Below are 19,364 nucleotides of genomic sequence, written 5' to 3' on the forward strand. Positions count from 1 at the left end.
TTTCTTTAAAGGCCAAAGGTTTTTGGCTTGATTTATAGGAAACTATGAGGTTCATTCTAGGATCTTAGGGGTCAAATGGTCAAAATGACTACAGGGCTGAGAAAATGCATTACTCAGGAATCAGAAAAAATGGATACATGTTACTATAACTTTAGCCCAGATCTTCCCTCCTTCCTTTTCCCTATTCTTTCCTATCCCCATTCCCCCCCCCATGCACATACATATTGTTTTCCTCCTTCCCTCCCTCTCTGCCTTCCTCCCTTCCTTCCTTCCTTTCCCCCCGGTGATGTATGTTGACATATAATGGTGAACAAAACCAGTGCCTCGACTGTCCTCAGGGAGCTTACAGTATAGTGAACGACACAGTCAAGAAAACACTCCACTACAGTACAGTGGAATGGGGATAAGAAGAGGGGATAAGAAGAGGGGATACTCCTCTTATGAGCCAGGAGGGCTGATAGGTCCAGGATGAGAGCAGCGAAGTAGCGAAGGGTAAACTGACAATTCAGATGGAGAAACAGGCATGTGCAGAGGCCTGAAGTCAGGAGAGAACATGGTAAATTTGGAAAACCCGAAGGTGGGTCATAGCAAAAGGCACAATTTCAGCCAGACCCCCGATTGATCTGCACTCAACTAAAGACTTAAAGAGAAGTCTTAATGGCTTCTTCAAAGACAAGAGTGAACAGTTGTTTCTTTAAATAATAGCTTTCTTGAGATATAATTCATATACCATAAAATCTACCCTTTTAAAGTGTATGATTCAGTGGTTTTTAGTGTATTCACAAAGTTGTGCAACCGTCACCAAAATCGATTTCAGGACATTTTCATCATTGCCCAAAGAAACTCTACTATTGCTGATCTGTGCTCCATTTTGAGTCAAGTTTTGTATGTGGTGTGAGGCAGGGGTCCAACTTCATTCTTTTGCATGTGGATACCCAGTTGTCCCAGCTGCATGGTCATCTTTGGGGGTTGATAAAATTCCAGATAGACAAAAAAAGATGTATCCCCCTTCCCTCCCTCCTTGCCTGGAAGATGCCTCCTTGGTCCAGCAAGTAATGACTGTAACGCAGCTTCTCTGAGGGCCCCGGTGAGGCCGTGGTCCCGAGACCAGAAAACCAAGATGGACTCCTCTGCAGTGGGCTTGGCGTGGCTCCCCTGCAGTGGCGATTTAGGTCATCATGGGGCCCTGGTGAAGTTCCAGGTAAGTCCAGCATATCTGTGCTCCATCCACAGTCATACATCCTGGTAGGATTTACCAGTATTTTCCTTATTTATGTACATCCACTTGTGTTCTGAAGGACTGAAGGCAGCTGGCATGCCTGTAGATCGTACCCCACTCCAGAGGTAGGAGAGCCGGTGGGTGGCTTTGGTAACTGTGAAAGGCATGAGTTGTCCCAAGGTCATCATTATATTCTGATTTTGTCTCCTGTGTGCCATTTGGTTTGAGCAATCAAGAGGCCTTGAAATCATTGGAATTAATGTGGGTGGGACGTGATAACCACATTGTTTTTAATATCCTCTCTAGTCTTTGATATCCTTAAGGGCAGGAACTGAGCTTTCTTGTCATAACAATAACAAATAATAATAATAATGATATAGATGAGGAAATTGAGTCTCAGAAAGGTTAAGTAACTTGCCCAAGATCACATAGGTAGTTACTGAGACTCCAAAATCCAACTTCTCCATCACTCACTTTATTGTCTTAATCTTGTTCATGTCTTGCCTTCGGGACTTACTATGGTGACCTGGTACAAAGTGGGTGCTTTGTAAAAGGGTAGCACAGTAGGCAAAAAGTGGACCCCAGACCCACTGCTGGCTCCTGTTTTTGCCTTAGTTTCATCATCCATAAACTAGGCATCCATAAACTGCTTATCAGTCCACCAAAATGTGGTGAAACTTAAATGAAGTGTGCCTGATACATAGTAGCTGCTCAATATGTTTTAGCTATTTTATTAATGGACTCTTAAAAGCAGCTAAGAGGATGGATCTTGGCTCCTGACCCTTGCTACTCCTATGGCCCATGGCCTTGGAGAAGTTATTTAACCTCTCTGTGCCTCGGTTTCCTCATCTGCAAAATGGGGATAATAATGGAACCCACTTCACAGGGCTACTGTGATGAAATGAATTAATGTTCTTAAAGCTCTCAGAACAGTCTGGCACTTGTTACTGCCATGTAAGTGTTAAGATTATTTGAGCGATTCTTGCAGAGGATGCTACTCATAGAAGCTTGACTCAAGGGCAGTCTTCCTCATTTTGGGAAAGAACTCACCCCTGGCACAGTGAGAGACAAAGGAACCCAGAGTGGTCCAGTCCACCTGGTGATCAATGACATCACAGATGACACAAGCAGATCACTGGCACATCCAAAAGAGTCATCGCGCGAGGAACCCACGCAAATCGAGCATGACCAGAAAACTCAGATGGCTCAAGAGGCTCTGGAGTCCCACTGCCTCTGTCCCAATCCCAGTTCCTCCTCTGACTGTGGTGCCTTGGATAGGTTCTTCCCCTGCCCGAGCCCTTCCCTGCCTGTCCAACGCAGAGGACAAGAGCATCAGCTCCTGGGGTGGACGTGATGATTGAAGGGGTGCTGCAAATCCAGGGCTCAGGCCAGCACCCGGCTCACAGTGAGTGGTCCAGGACGGGACATCCACGTGGGCAGGGAGTTTTGTCTGTTTTGTTCATCACCGTATCCCCAGTGTCTAGAATGGCACTGTATTAGTTCTTTATTGCTGCTTAAAACACCACAAATTTATTCTCTTATGTCTCTTGAGGTCAGAAGTCCAAAGGGAGTCTTATGGGGATAAAATCACAGTGTCAGCGGGGCTGATTCCTTCTGGAGGCTCCAGGGGAGAATCTGTTGCTTGTCTTTTCCAGCTTCCTCGTTCCTCGGCTCATGGCCCTGCACCGTATTGCCTCCTTCCCCCTGCTTCTGTCACTACTTTGCTTTCTTCCACTTCTGTAGACAGATCCCCCTTTATCCCTCCTCTCGGATAACACAGGACAATCTCAGGATCCTTAGCTTTATCACTTCTTCAAAGTCCCTTTTGCCACATGAGGTAGCATGTTCACAATTTCAGGGATTAGGACCTGGATATTGTTAGGGGCCTTTATTTAGCCATCCACAAGTGCCCAGCTCATACTGTACTCCATAAATATTTGTTGAGCGAATGAGTGAAAGCTAACTATTTAGCATTATTATTAGAAGTTCCTTGGCCCTTCATTTTGAGGAATTACCCCTCAGCAATTTGGGTATTACCACCTCCTTCAGATTTTGCCCAAATCGCATCTTCATTGAGGTCTTTTGTGACCCCAGTTGAACATTGTAACCTGCCTTGTCCATCTCACACACCGAATCCCCTTACCCTGCTCAACTTTTTCTTTTTTCCCTGTAGCACACTTTGCCTTCTCAAGTAGTATGTAATTTACTTATTTATTATGTTTATTCTATTGGTCTGTCTTCCTCACCAGACTGTAAGCTTCCTGGAAGCGAGGATTTTTCTCAGTTTTAGTCTCAAATGTATTCTTGGGGTCAGGAGCAGTCCCTGGCACACAGTAGGTGCTCAATACATGTGTTGCATGAGCATCTGAATGGCGTGGCCTCTCTGGGCCTCTCTCAGCTGTAAGCCTGGTTCTTTATCTATGGAGGTGAATCTCAGCTTTCACAACAATAGAGGCACAGCTTGTGGTGAGGCTGATCAATTCTAGTTCATCTCTGATTGCCAACACTTCACTGGGCACCACCCCAGTCCATTAGTATGCTGGCAAGTTTAATCTATAAAACTCAGATAATCTCCATTCTCATCTCCACCATAGCTTGCGAAAGTCTGGGAGGGAAATGGGTGTTTGGCTTTGCATATTTATTGAAAGATAAACTTTACAAATTAAAATGATTATAGACCTGGGATGGTAAGTTGTCCTTGGCTGCAGCCACTGATATTTCTTATGTTGCTCATGCTGTTGTGGTTTCTATAGCCTGGTTAGACGCTGGATGTTCACTTTAAAGAGTGTTGAGCATCAGAGGGGGCATGGAGGGACCTCAGGGAACCCATGGACTTCCTGAAACTGCGTGTGAATTTCCATGTGTGTGTGTGTGCTTAAACACATGGCTTATGAAGAATCCGTAGCTTGCTCCAGATTCTCAGCAGGGAAAGTTAAGAGCCTCTGCATGCACCAGCTTGGAGGATTCTGTGATTCTGTGCCTCATGACATATAGCTCAGATTAATGGCTGCACATAGCTCAGAAAGGAAAGGCAGTAGTTTGAAAGGTGTGCCCTCTTCTCCCCATCGTTACTCTCCCTTGCAACAAATCCCTGAGTTGTGTTGAAGACGCTGAACCAGGTGTTGGTTCAGATCTCCAGTTGACCAACTTCAATTTTCACATGACTCTGGACATTTCTTTAGACCTTGACTTTTTTCATTGACAAAATAGGGATAGCTCTACTTTCTTTAATTTTTCTGTGACTTTGAGAGCGCTTAAAGGGTGTAAAATGCTGTGGAATTACAAAATAGTAATTATACAGGGATTAGGTGCCATTTTTGCTATGTGGTGATGGACTGGTTTGTTGCCTATTCCTTCCTTCCTTCCTTCCTTCCATCCATCCATCTATCCATCCACAATTCATTGCCTCATAATAAATATAAATACTACAATGTATGTGACAAAAGCTTTATATAAAACAGTAAAAGTGATTAAGAAAAACTGGGGTTCAGAAAGCTCACGCCACTTGCCCAAAGTTGCACAGTTAGAAGTAAGGGAGCAAGGCCTGAATTGAAACCTTGATCTGTCTGATGCCAACGGCAACATTCACCATCAACATCCACTAAAACACTCTGAATGACAGGGGAGAGGAGACTCATCTCATCTAGGAGGAAGGCGGGGGTGCTTACCATGTATAGCACCTTGAAATCTTGTGTTTTACTCTAAAATGCACGCACATGTTGCAGTGCACATTACACCCGTGCTTGTTTTAATGTCAGATGTTTCCCCACCAATCTTTAAATACAGCTTATGCTTTGAGAAGGGAGGCTGCCCAGAGAAGCTCTCTGCTATACACCCACTACACACATCATTTCCCATATCAGATGTTAGTTGTTTATGCTTGAATCTCATCTCCTTGGCTAGACCAGATGCTCCTGATTCCTGTTTTCTCCCTCCCAAGGTCCAGCCCAGTGCTCAGGTGCTTGGAAAATGAATTTGGCAAATACTTCCTGCCTAACTAAAATCAGGTGCCATGGGACATACAGACAGATACGATGTGGTGTCTGCTCTTGATTTATTTACAGTTGAGCTAGGGAGGCCAAGCTTCCAGAATCTGTCTGTAAAGAATCTTCCCAAGACTCTTGGCACACCGTTTTAAAAGCTTGGGACTGTATGATGGCAACAGAAGTGGTAGCAGGTAATTATACATCAAACAAAAAGTTTCATTAAATAGGACAAATTTTGTGAAAAGTGACAACCTGTTCCTCTGGAAAGGCAGCATTGTGTCAATTAAGAGCACACCTTGAAGTCACAAAGTACAAATTATTGATGTTGAAACTGCTGTTTCCCAAGAGGGAAAAATTGAAAACACAGTCACCTGTGCAAGATGCTATCTGCTTTGCCGGAAGGGCCTCGGTCACTGATTGCCTGGAGTTTGAGGGGTACATTCACAACTTGAGCAGCCCAAATAAACCCACGTTCCTTTCTGACAAATTTGGGAAGGTTCTGGATTTATTGGATTCGGTTCCATTCAACTAATACTTAGCAAACTCACTGTACAGGTGCCAGGTATACACAGAGAGGCTCACAATGAAGCAGGGATCCAAAATCCTGGCTCCTCCATGAAGTAGCTGAGGGATTTGGGGTGGGTTTTAACCTCTCTGAGCCTCAATTTTTTAAACCATAACATGGAGATCCTAATGCCTCTCTTTTAGGTTGGAAGGATTTGTTGGGGGTAATGAACATAAAGATCCCAGTACAGGGAGTTGCACAGAGTAAGAACTCCACAAAGGGGAGCTACTAGAAGTGGCAATTGTAGAAAAAAACAAGGAAATGATCTCTGATTTCAAGGAACTTCCAGTCTGGAGAAAAGACCAATATATTAAGAGATGAATGTCATAAGATGGGTATAACTGTTTTTTAAAGCTAACATTTAGTGAGCACTTATTATGTGCCAGATACTATGTTAAGCAATTGTACATGGATAATCTCATTTATTCTCCACAAAACCATATAAAGCAGGGGCCACAATGACTCCCAGTGAAGAACCCAAGGCTTAAACAGGTTAAATTACATATCTAGACTTATAGAGCTGGTAAGTGAGAGAGGCAGGATTTGGGCCCAGCAATCTGGCTTGAGAGGTAGATTCCAGAGCTCACTGTAGACAGAAAGAAGCCAGTAGAGACTTCCTAGAGGTGGTGGTGGAGCTGCGAGCTTTTCGGGCATCGAGGTTGGGGAGGAGGGGTTCTAGCCAGGAGAGAACAGCAGTTACAAAGAGCTAGCAGGGCAAAACAACTAGGCCTGCTCAGGAATTCAGATGGTTAAGTGTAGAGGGATTGGGATGGCAGGAAGTGGGGTCTATGAGATGGTAGGGAGGGAGGAGGAGAGTCAGATGGTGGACACCTCACATGCCCGGCACAGGACTTGAACTTTTTCCTAGAGGAAATGGGGAGCCAGAACGATGGCAAAGACAGGATCACTGGCAAGTGGGGAGTGAAATCCATCATTCAAGGAGGAGATTGCTCTAGGGTGTATATTTGGATAGTCAGGCCATATTGTGTTTTCCATCTAAGTTACTACTTTCTAGAAATTATTTATGTGCACATCTCACCCTCTCCCATACTAGCCTGTAAGTTCCTTAAATGTCAACTCTAACGTCTTTTGGTCTCTCAGAAGTGCCTGGCATATGGTCGATGCTTAACATTTTTGTTAAATGAATGAGTTGTTAAAAGCATGAATGAATGAATGAGCCTGTGAAGAAATGAAGTTTGAACTGGATTTAAGAAAATTCACATATTTGAGGTAGATCATAGACCTAAATGTGAAAGGGAAAATACAAAAGAAAACATAAGAGAATATCAGCATGACTTCAAAGATTTCTTAAGCAGAACATGAAAATCACTATCATAAAAGAAAAGATTGATAAATTGAACTTCATTAACATTAAGAACATCTGTTCGTAAGACGCTATTTAGAGAGTGAAAAGACAAGCCACAGGCTGATAAAAGAAATTTGTGGTTATATATTTATATAATAAAGAGTTTCTAAAAATCAATCTAAAACTCCAATGTAAAAAATGAGCCAAAGATTTGAACAAGCACTTAACAAAAAGAAAGATCTTCAAATGGTCAAAAAGTATATGAAAAGGTACTCAATACCATTATCCATTAGGGAAATACAAATTAAAACAACAAGGTACAATTTCACACCCACCAGAATGGGTATAATTAAATGACCGACACCACCAATTACTTGAGGATGTGGAGCGACTGGAACTCTCATACATTACTGGTGAGAGTGCAATTTGGTACAACCACTTTGGAAAACTGTTTGGCCATGTTGACTAAACTGAACATAGACCCACCCTATGACCTAGCAATTGAACTTGGGTTTATCCCCAAGAGAAAAAATGGCATCCGTCCACCAAAAGACTTAAGAATGTTCACAGAGGCTTGATTATAACAGCTGCAAACTGTAAGTAATCCAAATGTCCATCAGTAGGAAAATGGGTAAATAAGTTGTGGCATATTCACACAATGGTATACTCACAGCAATAAAGAACCAACTGTGGCTACAAGCAACACAATGGAAGAACTTCAAGGAGTGAAAATTGAGTGAAAGAAGCCAAACAGAAAAGTTCAAAATCAGGCAAAACTAATCAATAGTGAGAGAAGTCAGAAGAGTGCAGTCCTCTGGATGGTATTGACTGGAAAAGGGGCCAAGGGAGCCTTCTGGATTATTGGAAATGTTCTATATTGTGAACTGGGTTTGATTTCATGGCTGTATCCATGTGGAAAAACTCATTGAGCCGTACACCTGAGTAATATAGTTTATTGTATGTTATTCCCCAATAAGAAAAATTTGAAAGACAATAAATGTGTTCATGTACTGATAGTTTCCAAACTTGCTGGTTAAAAAAGAGGTCTGACATATTTTAGGAAGTATAAGAAGGAATTTAAATGTTAAATAATAATTAAAGGCATGGAACATGGAATAAAGGAAATGGAATGGGATGCTTAAAGACCTGGAATAGGAAATTAAAATATCAGAGATAGAAGACAGATGAAGTCCAGCTAAAGCCCAGCATTAAAGTAAGGAAAAATGAGAAGTGAGGTTGTGAACCTAGAACTGGAGAGGAGGTAGCTGGCGGGGGCCCTGAGGACAGAGGTAAAGAGGCTGGATATTGACATAAAAGTCACCTAGAAGCTGATGCTTCCTGAGCTGGACAAGGATGCCATTAGAAATAGGACGACGATGGCGACAATATCAGTAATCAATATAGCAGCACTTAGCATTTATTGAGCAACTGCATGTGCCTGACCCTGTTTCTCAGCACTTTACTAGTCTCATCTTGTTTAATCCTCACAACCTCCCTGTGAGGAGGTTCTACGATTATCCCAATTTTAAAGATGGAGAGACAGAAGAGGTTAAGTAACTTATCCAAAATCTTATCCAAGGGATGTGAGAAAGATACCCAGAGGAAGGCAGTTAAGAAGGCCAGTGACTTAAAGGAATTCAGATGACCTCACAAACATTTAAACAAGTCTAAGGATTAGATTTAAGAGGTAAAACCAAGAGTTTATTTTCTGACATATTACAGTCCATGTGCTTATTTGATATTCAATTGGAGAATGGATTGGAAGCAGGCTGTTGGATATACCAGTTTGGAGTACAGTGAGGAATTATGGAAAATAAGCTCTGAAATAAGCCATTCTTGATAGAAAAATCTCGGTTCTCCCCATCTCTTAATATTTATTCATTCAGCAAATGTTTATTGACCATTACTACGTGTCAGGCACTCTGCTGAGTGCTGGGGGGTGCTACCTTTATTACAATTTAATTAGCTCACAATGTCAGAGGCATTTCTGAGTACTGTGGAAATATATAGAATCAACTCTCAAGCATTATGAATACTGAGATGTTTTCTGATTCAGCAATTTGGAAGTGCTTAAATTTTTGAAAAGAAACAGCTATGTAAAGATTTGGGAAAATCACAATTACCTAACAAAATATTTGAAGGCTGCCTTAAAATGAATCAGATTAGACTGTCACAACCAAAGTAATGCTTAAGAAGAGTCAAGTTGGTGTAACAGAAAAGCTTACAGGTCTGGAAGACAAAAGGCCTGGGTCTGAGTTCAGACTAGTCATGGCACTTGGCTTTCTCATCCATGCTATAAGCCTGTTGGATTCGATGTTTTCTAAAGAGGTTCCAATTGTTAATTTTTATCTTTGTGCTGTTTCTTTCACCAGATTCCTCTTTAGCCTCTCCTCTTTCTAACATTTATTAAAAATAAAAATAACACCCCAATTCCAAGGTGATTTTTCCTTTATTCAAGGGCTCATTTTTCAAAGTAAAAGAAAGCAGCTTTTTTCTCTTCTTCTCAAATGGTAATTGCTTTCTTGTGGCTTTTTTTCCTGGTTGTAAAATGATACACACTCACGCAGAAAAGATGAACAATAGAGAAAAGTACAAAGAAGTAAAAAGGCTCAATGACACCACCAAAGTAACTTCTGTATAACTTCACCATTGTCTCAACATGTATCATATAGAAGATGCTTAATATATTTTGTTGAAGGAATGTCTCCTATTAACATTTTGCGAACTCCCTGCCATGAATGCCAAAAGAAAGCACTTAAAAAAATCCTTTCTCTGGGCTTGTTTAGCTTGTAAACCAGGAGTGCTCAGTTACGGTCATCAGGGACTGAGACTGCCAGGACAAAATCAGATCTCTTAAATTACACATTTCACAACTACAGTTGATGTCTGATATCTACAGAATGCAGGGAAACAATAGCACAAAATACTCCACTCTGATGGGCCCAAATCATATCAAGGGCGGCTCAATTTGAGAAACATCAAGAAAAGCTGCAAAACAGAACATGGGCCAGCCAGGAGTGGCTGCCACAGCAGTGGGGAGGGTGGACTCTGCCCCCAAATCCTCCCGCACAGCACCAGAATGAGTTTTCCTGGGACAACTGAGTCCAACTCACCCTTTTTTTTTTACTGAGAACCCAGCTTTCTTTTGATTAAGATGATTTTCTGATCACCTCCAGAAATGAATTAAAGCCAGATCCTGTCTGCGGACAGTATTTGATCCATGGTGCATTTTCTTTTCCCCAGATGGAATTAGTTGCTAATGTTGAAACACTAGCACATTCTAATCAATCTGGATTTTCAAAATCTCTTGAAAACTTCTGAAGTCTGGCACTAGTCAGTCCATATCCCATGGACCAATCAGCTGGAGCTGAGGGGCAGCCTCCCATTTTAGATGGAGTGTGTGTTCTTCAGTTTCCATCACTCTCATCTACCTCTACTGTCTTGCATCAGGTCTGCTTTGCTCATTTACTTGGTCTGTCATCTCTGTTCTAATTATGCAAAGCATTTGAGAGGTACCTACTAAGCGCCAGGCATGATGTGAGTCCCTGGCATGTGGATGAATGCAGTCCTGCTCCTACACCACAGGAGCTCATGGTCTAACAGGGGAACAAATTTATAAATCCATGACTTACAGGGCAGTGTGGCACTGAACATGGCATAGCCCAGGATGCATAGGGATGACTTAATCACTCTGTCCTGAGAAGTTGGCTGGGAAGGTTTCCTCAAGGTCATGTTTGAGCTGGGTTTTGAAAAGTTTTGATGAATAAGAGTTCAGCAGGCAGACAGGGAAGATGGGGAGTATTGAAAACAGTGGGGTGGTGTTGAAAGCATATATAAAGTCTTCTGCTGATTAGTTTCCTATTACATGTGACCCTCACAAGCCAGCAATTACCCTTTCTCTGACCCTCTGTCCAGGCCATCTGTTTTAGTTTCCCAGCTATGAAAACAAATACCACGCAAAGGGTTTGCTTAGTAGCAGGAATTTATTGGCTCACAGTTTCAGAGGCTAGAAGGCTTACTTCCTCCTGGGGTCAGTATCTTCCGGCTGTGCGGCAATCTTTGGGGTTCCTTGGCTTTTCCATCAAATGGCAATGCACACGGAGGTGTCTTTTCCTTCTCTTCCAGGTTCTGTTGACTTCTAGATTCTGGCTGTTCCCCCTGCCTTTTCTCCTCGTCTGATTTTCATTCTGTTTACAAAGGGCTCCAGTGATCCAGATTAAAGCCCCAACTAATTCAGTTGGGCCACATCTTAACTGTAGTAACATCCTAAAGAGATTTTATTTACAATGTGTCCACACCCACCAGAATGTGGATCAAGACCAAGAACATGTCCAAACTGGGGTACACAATTCAATCCACCACACTATCGTATTCCTTCCTCCCATCAAAACAACAGAGATTTGCATCTACCAGGAAGCACCTGCTTGACATATCCCTACTCACCTCCAGTTACTTCAACTAAAGCAACACTCCCAGTTTGGGATAATTGCTTACCTCATTGTGATTCTGTTATTTGAGCTCTTTGTTTTGTTTGGAACCTCTGGCATTTGAAGAAGCAATTAATCAATAGGTATTTATTCTACCTACATTGTACAGAGAACTGTTCCTGTCATATTTGCCCCCCCCCTTTTTTTTAACCTCAACAACAGCCCAGGTGAGAAAGAAGACAAACATAAATTAAGAGAACACAATTCAGAAAATATTTATTAAGTGTCTGGTATTCAGTGTTTTTAATCCCTCCATCCATTCAACAATCACTGAGCACTACTATGTGCCAGACACCTGGGAATCGAGATAAAATAAAACATGTGAGCTAGCAGGTGACATGGATAATCAAACTCATTACAGTAAGTTTCCTGACAGAGCAATGTTTAAAGTTCAGCAACTGTTTGGGGAGAGGAATGTCGACTGCTCCCAGGCACTGGAGGAGGGCAAGTATCATGAAGAAGATAAGCCTGAACTGCTTACCTTGTTAATTATTTACATTTTATAATGAAAATTCTAACACACAAAAATACAGAGGAGAGTACAATGAATCTCCGCATTCCCATTATTCAGCTTCAACAATTAGTAAATCATGGCCATTTTTTATTCATCTCTATCCTTATCCACGTCCTCCCTTCCCTTTATTTTGAAGCAAATCCTAAGACATTTTATTTCATACATAAATACTGAGCTGTGTATTAAAAAAAGGAAATGTCTGGACTTTCTGCTAGTAATATCCTTTCCCATTCCTATTCTACTGCCCTGAAAGCAGTTATATATTCTGATTCCTGCAAGTGACTCCAAAGCCTTAACTGGTGCAGGGTATGGACCCAAGACTTTCTCAGAGCCTTTGAGTTGTTTGAAGAAGACAGGGCTGATACAATGAAACCCCATCCTGCTTTGTCTGGATGCTGACTTCTTGTCCACATTGTTCTGGTCCTTGGTTTTGGGTCCTCATCAAATTGCCAATTTATTGGTAGCTTATTGAGTACCTAATGTTTGCACAAAATGGTAGCTGCATTCCACATTCCCATGTGGAAACATCAGTTTGAAGGATTGCCTAGCTGACCTAGAGTTGCTTTCTGTCACCATCCAGATCTTTCCTGGGCTATGATCTAAGGAATCTATGCCTTCCACTATTCCAGCGTTTCCTATCTTTCCCTGAAAGGTACCAAGATCCTATACAGTTAGTTACTCAACCCAGAACACACTGGACTTCTTCTTCACGATTCTATTTTTTTAAAGCTGTCCACTTTTGTCCACCTCCATCAACACCCTTTCATCCAGGCCACCATTCCTTCACCTCCAGTACTGCAATATCTAAGCATCTTTTTGCCTTTAGAGCCCCTCTCCCCATTCTCTACGTAGCAGCTGAGTGATCTTTATAAAACCCCTTGCTTAAAACCCTTCCGTGGTTTCTAACACCTTTAGGATCAAGACCAACCTCCTTACAACAGCGGAGGAGGCTCTGCATATTCTGGGGCTCCCTGCTTACCTCATCTACCAGTTTTTCTCCCCAGCACGCAACCAAAACGCCCTCATTCAGGTCCTGCTTTCCTCTAATAAAGAAAGCTACATTTACTGAGCCCTTGCTATAGGCCAAGAACCGTGCCTGGCGTTTCACATGCATTATCTCACAGGTGTCCACAAGAACACGAAGACGTCATCGTCTTCATTTTGCAGATGGGGAAAATGAGGATGGATACCTCACCCCTGGCCAGACAGCTGGTAAGTGGAAGAGCTGAGACTCAAACTCAGACACTCCAGCTACAAACTCAATCACAGAGTCTAACCAGCCGGCACAATCCTCCACCGCCGCAGAAATCGCTCTCAACAGCGGACCTCTGCCTACCGCACCCAGGCTGCCCCGGGGCAGGGACCGGCGGGTGGGGCCGAGGAAGGAGGCTTCTGATTGGCCGCCTCCGGCGACGGCGGGCGAGAGGGCGAGGAGCAAGGGAGAGGGGGCGTCGCGCAGAAATGACGCAACGCGGCGGCTCCTTAAAAGACGCCTGCCCCGCGGGCCGCGGATGGCGCAGGCGCGTTCTGGGGGTTCCCGCTAGTGTTCTAAGCGCTGCGAGCCGGGCCGGGCGGGCAGGCGCGCGCCGGACGCGGACGGCACGAGGGGTTCGGCCCGGCGGCGACGCGAGCGCGACCCGCCGGCGGAGGAGGGGGCGCGATGGCCGAGGGCAGCGCCGTGTCCGACCCTCAGCACGCCGCGCGCCTGCTGCGAGCGCTCAGCTCTTTCCGCGAGGAGTCCCGCTTCTGCGACGCGCACCTGGTCCTCGACGGGGAGGAGATCCCGGTGCAGAAGAACATCCTGGCGGCGGCTAGCCCGTACATCAGGTGAGCCGAGGCCCGCGACCGGCCGGGCGGGGCCGCGCGGCCCGGAGCCCGGGGGGCGGGGCGGGCGTGTCCCTCGGCGTCCCTGGGCCGCCCCGGCCCGCCGGCGCTCCCCTCGTCGTTGCTCAGCTCGGGGGACACCCCGGGCCGGATCCCACCTGCCGCCGCCCCTCAGGACAGCGCCTGCCGGGCCGGCCGCCCCGGGGCCCGGCCTGTGCTCCCCGCGGGGCCCCGCGCCCCCTCAGAGCTGACCCGGGACCCGGGCCCGCAACTCCCCGCCCTGTCCCCTCGGAGTTCTCGCCCGTCGCGGCGAAACGCCCGAGCCCCTGGCCCCCGTAAGTCCCCTAAACACCGTCGGGGCCGGAGGAGACCCGCACCGGCGGGCAGGGCGGGGCCGCGCCTGGGCCCGGCCGGCGATCCTGGCTGAAGTTTGCGGGCCAGTGGCTGCCTCCAAATCCACACGCCGAGGGCCGGGCGCCGCGGACGCGTCTGGGGAGCGCCCTTGCCCGCGGAGAGACCAAAACAAACACCTCATCGCTGGGCGTGTGAAGACGGGAAGCCCTGTTGGAGCTTCTGCCTAGGATGGGTAATCCGACCCCGAAGGTGGAGGTTTTTCTCCTGGTAAACGTCACCCTCCACTCCCTTGTGGGAGCTCCGTTTAAAACAAGGGTTGTGAGTTGTAGACACACGTTCAAGAAAGCTGTAGCGAATTTAAAGACTCACTGTGATTCCTAGGATGCAGTGACAACCCCGAGGACCCTGAGATTCTAGCGACTGGAAGGGCATTTTAAAACTCAAGTAAAACAAAGCTTAACTTGATTTACCAGCTGAACTAAGTTGATTAAAGGTTAAGACAGTGCTTATAGAGGTGTATATCAGATCTTGCAGGATGTTTTCTTTTTTTATAGCAACTGTCTTACAAACTACGTTGCTCTTTAAATAATTAAAAAGAAGATGCTAAAAGTTGGAGATATTGCCCAGTAAGTTGGTTAAGTGTAGACTAATAGTGGAGAATGTCACTAGAATTGACAAATCAGAAAAAGCAAAGTGATGTGCGATTTTCTTAGAGCTTTTTCTGGCAGAACTCAGCACACAAGGACAGTTTAAACTTTGCATTAGGAGACATTTGTGCTAACTCAGTTCACATGCTCCTGTAATTTCTGTTTTGTAAGCCCATTTGCATTTTTCCTTTGTGGATTTAAGGATGAGGAAAAAGTCTTTATTAGTATAGAATTTAGACTGAGGTTTGCCCATATGACAGCTGCAGCTTGTAACTGGCAGTTCAGGGTTTGAACAATCAATAATGGATTGGAGTCATCAGGCCAGTGTCTCCTGTATCCAGAGTGTTTCCTGTTTGAGGAAATGCACAGGATAACTATTTTAGATGCCTTATTTTTGTACTTCTTTAAATGGCATCCAGTTGGTTTAAAAGAAGAAAATTGGCCAAAGGTATGCTGTCGCTAGCACTCACCACTGCAGTAGACCTAATATTTTACTTATTCACGTTATCCATCTTCCCCAACCACAGTATCAGCTCTCTGATGTCAGGGCTGTTTCTTTTGTCTTTCACTGTATCCCTAGCACTCAGAAAGAACAGTGCCTAGTGGTTTAGTGAACATGTTGAAGGAATGAATGCCTTCCTCTTTACCGCACCAAATTAGACATTAGTGGGGATTGGCTCTGTTGCATGTCCATATTAACATTCAGCAATACCTAGTTGAGAAGAGCACTGGACTCAGAATTTGAAGACCTGCTTTCTGTGTCCAGCTTTTACGCTTATTTGCTGCAAGTTGTTTGTAAATCTGAACGTGAGCTCACTGGTCTGATAAATGGAGCATAAAATGTGTCTTGTCTTATTTAGTCATTGACCCACCTTTTGAAGATACAATGTAGCAGTGCTTTGAACACCTCATAGGTCTGCCTCCAGGTCTGCAAAGGATAGCATCCATTGCTCTATCCCCTGAGTTGGGAAAGGTGAGGTATATGCTTATGATATGCTGACATTTAAAGAGAATATTTAGTCATGCGAACTGTTGCTTGTATTTAATGGCAGTAATTTAGGTGTGAAATAATACTATCATAGTGGCAGAGGCCAAAGGGACTTCAGCTCTCCCCTCGTCCAATCCTATCTCTTTCAAAATAAGAAAACGGCAGCTCAGTGAGCATTAGTGAGTTGTATTACATTATGAGGTTACTAGTACTCAGTAGTTGAAGTAGGATTAGACTCCTAAAAGGTTGAAAATGCCTAGTGTCCCACTCTTTTACCCATACCAAGCTACAGCATTACTTGCATTTAACTGTCTTTTTGTGTGTGTATAGACTGTGACTTTCTGGCTTACATTATGTTTTAACTGAAGTGCTTATCAAACATGTTCACATACTATCTCTTTGATTTTCATTCTCAACCTACCTTAGTGGGTAGGGCAGATATTTTTGACATTTTACAGATAAAACATCCATGTGTTTAAACTTTTTCCAATGACGGATTAATTGCTTTAAGGTTACTTCCCTATTGAATGGTAGAATCTTCTTGGGGTTCTTTTAAAATTATCAGTTAATTTGACTAATATATTTATAACTTCTTGGCAACAAACACTTTAGTAATTTTTGATACCAATAATATTGGAATTTTATAATATATCTGTTTGAAAGGAACTGTAAAAGAGTTATATTGAAACAAAAAATTTGTATGTTTTGGAAGTTGATGTTTTGAAGCTTAACAGGTCTCATGCCATTAATCGATGAATTGATATTCAAATGTGTGGTAATATGTGAAGTTTTATAAAAATCTGAGCTTTGTTTTGTATCTTTAGTTTTGTTTTAATAATAACCTAAAGTTGTTTGGTTTAGAAGCAACTTGATATATTGCTGCATGCATGCTCAACCAGAAGACAGTCCAACTTGGTCACATATGGAATTAAAGCAAATCATTTAATAAAATGAGTTTCTATTTAAATCAGAAAAGTCTTTCAACCTAACTTTCTGGTTTGATCTTTTACTGTGCTTTATCTTCAGATTAGATGTCTTAGCAATCATACCACATTAGAAAGACCTTAAATATAGAAGGAAAAAGCCAGAAAGCTCAACTTCGGCCACAAAACCTTTGATGGTAACCTGAGAAAAGGTCTGATGTTTCTGGGTTGTGTAGAGTATGTGTCATGTAGCCTTAGGATATAGATGCTGTAGGAAGGCAGATAGGGCCTTCCATATTTTATCATTCAGCTCAGTAATTGGTCAGCATGCCCTTTTCCCAGGCTTTTCTCATTCTGATCCCTGGATGATACTCTTCCTCTACTTTGTTGGGAAAATGAAATCTAAATATAGCTGACAATCTTTAAGAGTGGTGAAACTGCATTTATAGATATGACCCACAGGTCTTTCCTTTCTCAGCAACCTGAGTCCTTCTGGGAAAAGTTCCCTGAGGCAGGTAGGAAATTTCCTTTTCTCTTGAATATTGCTAAGTTTGATTTGCTTCCTGTCTGAAACTCTTCTGGTTCTAGCCCAATCCCATTGACTTGATGTGGAGTTCAGACCCCTTTCTCCCATGAGCTGTGGTTCCTGGGGAGTAAAATATGAGAGGATTTGAAAATGAATTGCCGAGTGCTTCTGCATTGACATTGTGGTGGTTCTCTTATTACAGGTTCCCAGGCCTGTATTCACTTTTGAGAATTTCGGTTTTTCTAGGGACCTCTTAGAAGATTGGTCTGTTAAGCTTTCAGTCCTGGAAAGAGAAGGACAGAAAGATTTGCAAGATATTTGGATCCCCTGATGAGTCAGACACAATGTAAATGGCTCTTTTTCTTGTTTTTTGAGAAGTGGGTTTAGAGTGCAACCTAGGTCATCTTGGTCAACTTCTCTGTGACTTTGTTTCCTCATCTGGGAAGTGAGGTTTGTTGGGCTACTACCTGAACAGCAAGTCCCTTGGAGTCTGAATTGTGTGGTTCTCTGCTGTTTGTGTGTGTGTGTATGTGCGCTTTGTTTGTATATGTTGTGTATGTGGGATGGGGGAGAGGATGTCTGTTCTTAGACCTTTGTTGCATTACTTAAAGTTTTGTTATACTGTGATGTTAAAGCACTTCTTTTCCTCTGCCCTTCAGGACTTGGGTATTATGCTGTATAAATCCAGCCCAGCAGAGGTGGGTTATAACAAGCATTTGTTTAATGCTGTTAATCTGGCTATGTTCCAAGGCCTAATTACTGATGAGTCTGTTTTGCCATTTAAATCTAAAATTTGACTCACAGATGATGCTGACGAAACTACTTGACACGAATATGATTTCTGTCGGAGGTCCAAGTTTCATAGTAACACCAAAATTGTCACTATCCTTTCTTGGGATACCTGCACTGTGCCCTAGAGTTTAATGTCACATAGATGCTCCAGTCCATTAGTATGACCTGTTACCTGCAGGGCTTGCTACCAAGTCCCCAGTTCCCTTTTCTTGATTCATTTATGTGAATAACTGAACAACCTTGTTTCAGATTGTTTGCTTCCTTGTTACTCAGTGCTTAGAATATGTTACTTAGGCAGCAGCATGCACTAAATGTTACCCGTGGTAATGATGAAAATCTGACTATCTGAAGGGAATCTCTGGAATAAAGTGATTTTAGAAAATTCGTAGTAAATAACATTTTGCTTTCTTTGTGATCTTTTAAAAATCTTTCTTTTGCTTTCACATGTGCTTTCAGAGAGTAGTCATCCATATATGCTAGTCATCCAGGGAGGTTCAGCTAGAACCTGCCTGGTTCTGGGTCTCTTACTGAACCTTCGGGCGTTCTTAAATTGAGTTGACAGATATTGTCTGTTGTACTCTTATGGCAGTGGGAAGTAAATTGGGCATGAATGTCTTTTAATGGATCTAGGTCTTGTTTGTTTTTATCCATCTACTGTAAGGCATCTCTAACAACTGCTTAAAAAGATGAAATCTGTCCTGAAGGTCTTATAACCACGTGGCTTAATTTTTATTATTTATTATTTATTCATTCATTCATTCATTCATTCATTCCAAGAGACCCTGTCCTTGGTTTTGTGCTCTAGAGGGCCCCATTCTGACTATCTTCTGGCTGTGCCCTCCCACAAGAAATCTGTAGAGCTTAGGGAAAATACCTACCCAGAGCCTGGGCTCCATCCATCCTGCTTCTACAGTAAACACAGGGTACCTGGGACCCCAGAATTTGCTACTCATGTGGTTCCAAACCTACTTCCAGGGCCTGAGTGGGTAAAAAAGAAAAAAAAAAACAACCAAAAAACCTTGCTCTTATGTGAGTTTTTCAAAAGTAATATTAAAATATGTTCAGTTTCAGAAGATCAAAGAAATATTTTGTCTGGGTTTCTAAGGAAACTAAGCACTTGTAAATAGGAGCTCTATTTAAGTTTAACATCAATTACTCATTTCAGCTTTAAATTATTTATTTATACAAGACAGTGATTCCCACTGTCAGTAGTAGCAAATGCTCTAATTCTGG

At 43.2% G+C, this 19,364-nt stretch overlaps 1 protein-coding gene across 4 annotated transcripts in view; it reads left to right on the plus strand.

Moving 5' to 3' along the window:
* The first annotated feature begins 13,624 nt into the window (after window positions 1–13,624).
* GAN (gigaxonin) overlaps window positions 13,625–19,364 on the plus strand; it is a 63,502-nt gene continuing 57,762 nt past the window's right edge. For 3 of the 4 annotated variants that reach the window (XM_037815689.1, XM_037815692.1, XM_037815693.1), the window contains exon 1: window positions 13,625–13,904. In XM_037815689.1, coding sequence (XP_037671617.1) covers window positions 13,738–13,904 — 167 coding nt within the window. In that variant the 5' untranslated portion in view covers window positions 13,625–13,737. Of the gene's footprint in view, window positions 13,905–15,856; window positions 15,876–19,364 lie in introns of those variants that run through there. The other variant, XM_037815691.1, reaches the window with a different exon arrangement.

Source organism: Choloepus didactylus, chromosome 22 (assembly GCF_015220235.1).
Source record: "Choloepus didactylus isolate mChoDid1 chromosome 22, mChoDid1.pri, whole genome shotgun sequence".
Lineage (NCBI taxonomy): Eukaryota > Metazoa > Chordata > Mammalia > Pilosa > Megalonychidae > Choloepus > Choloepus didactylus.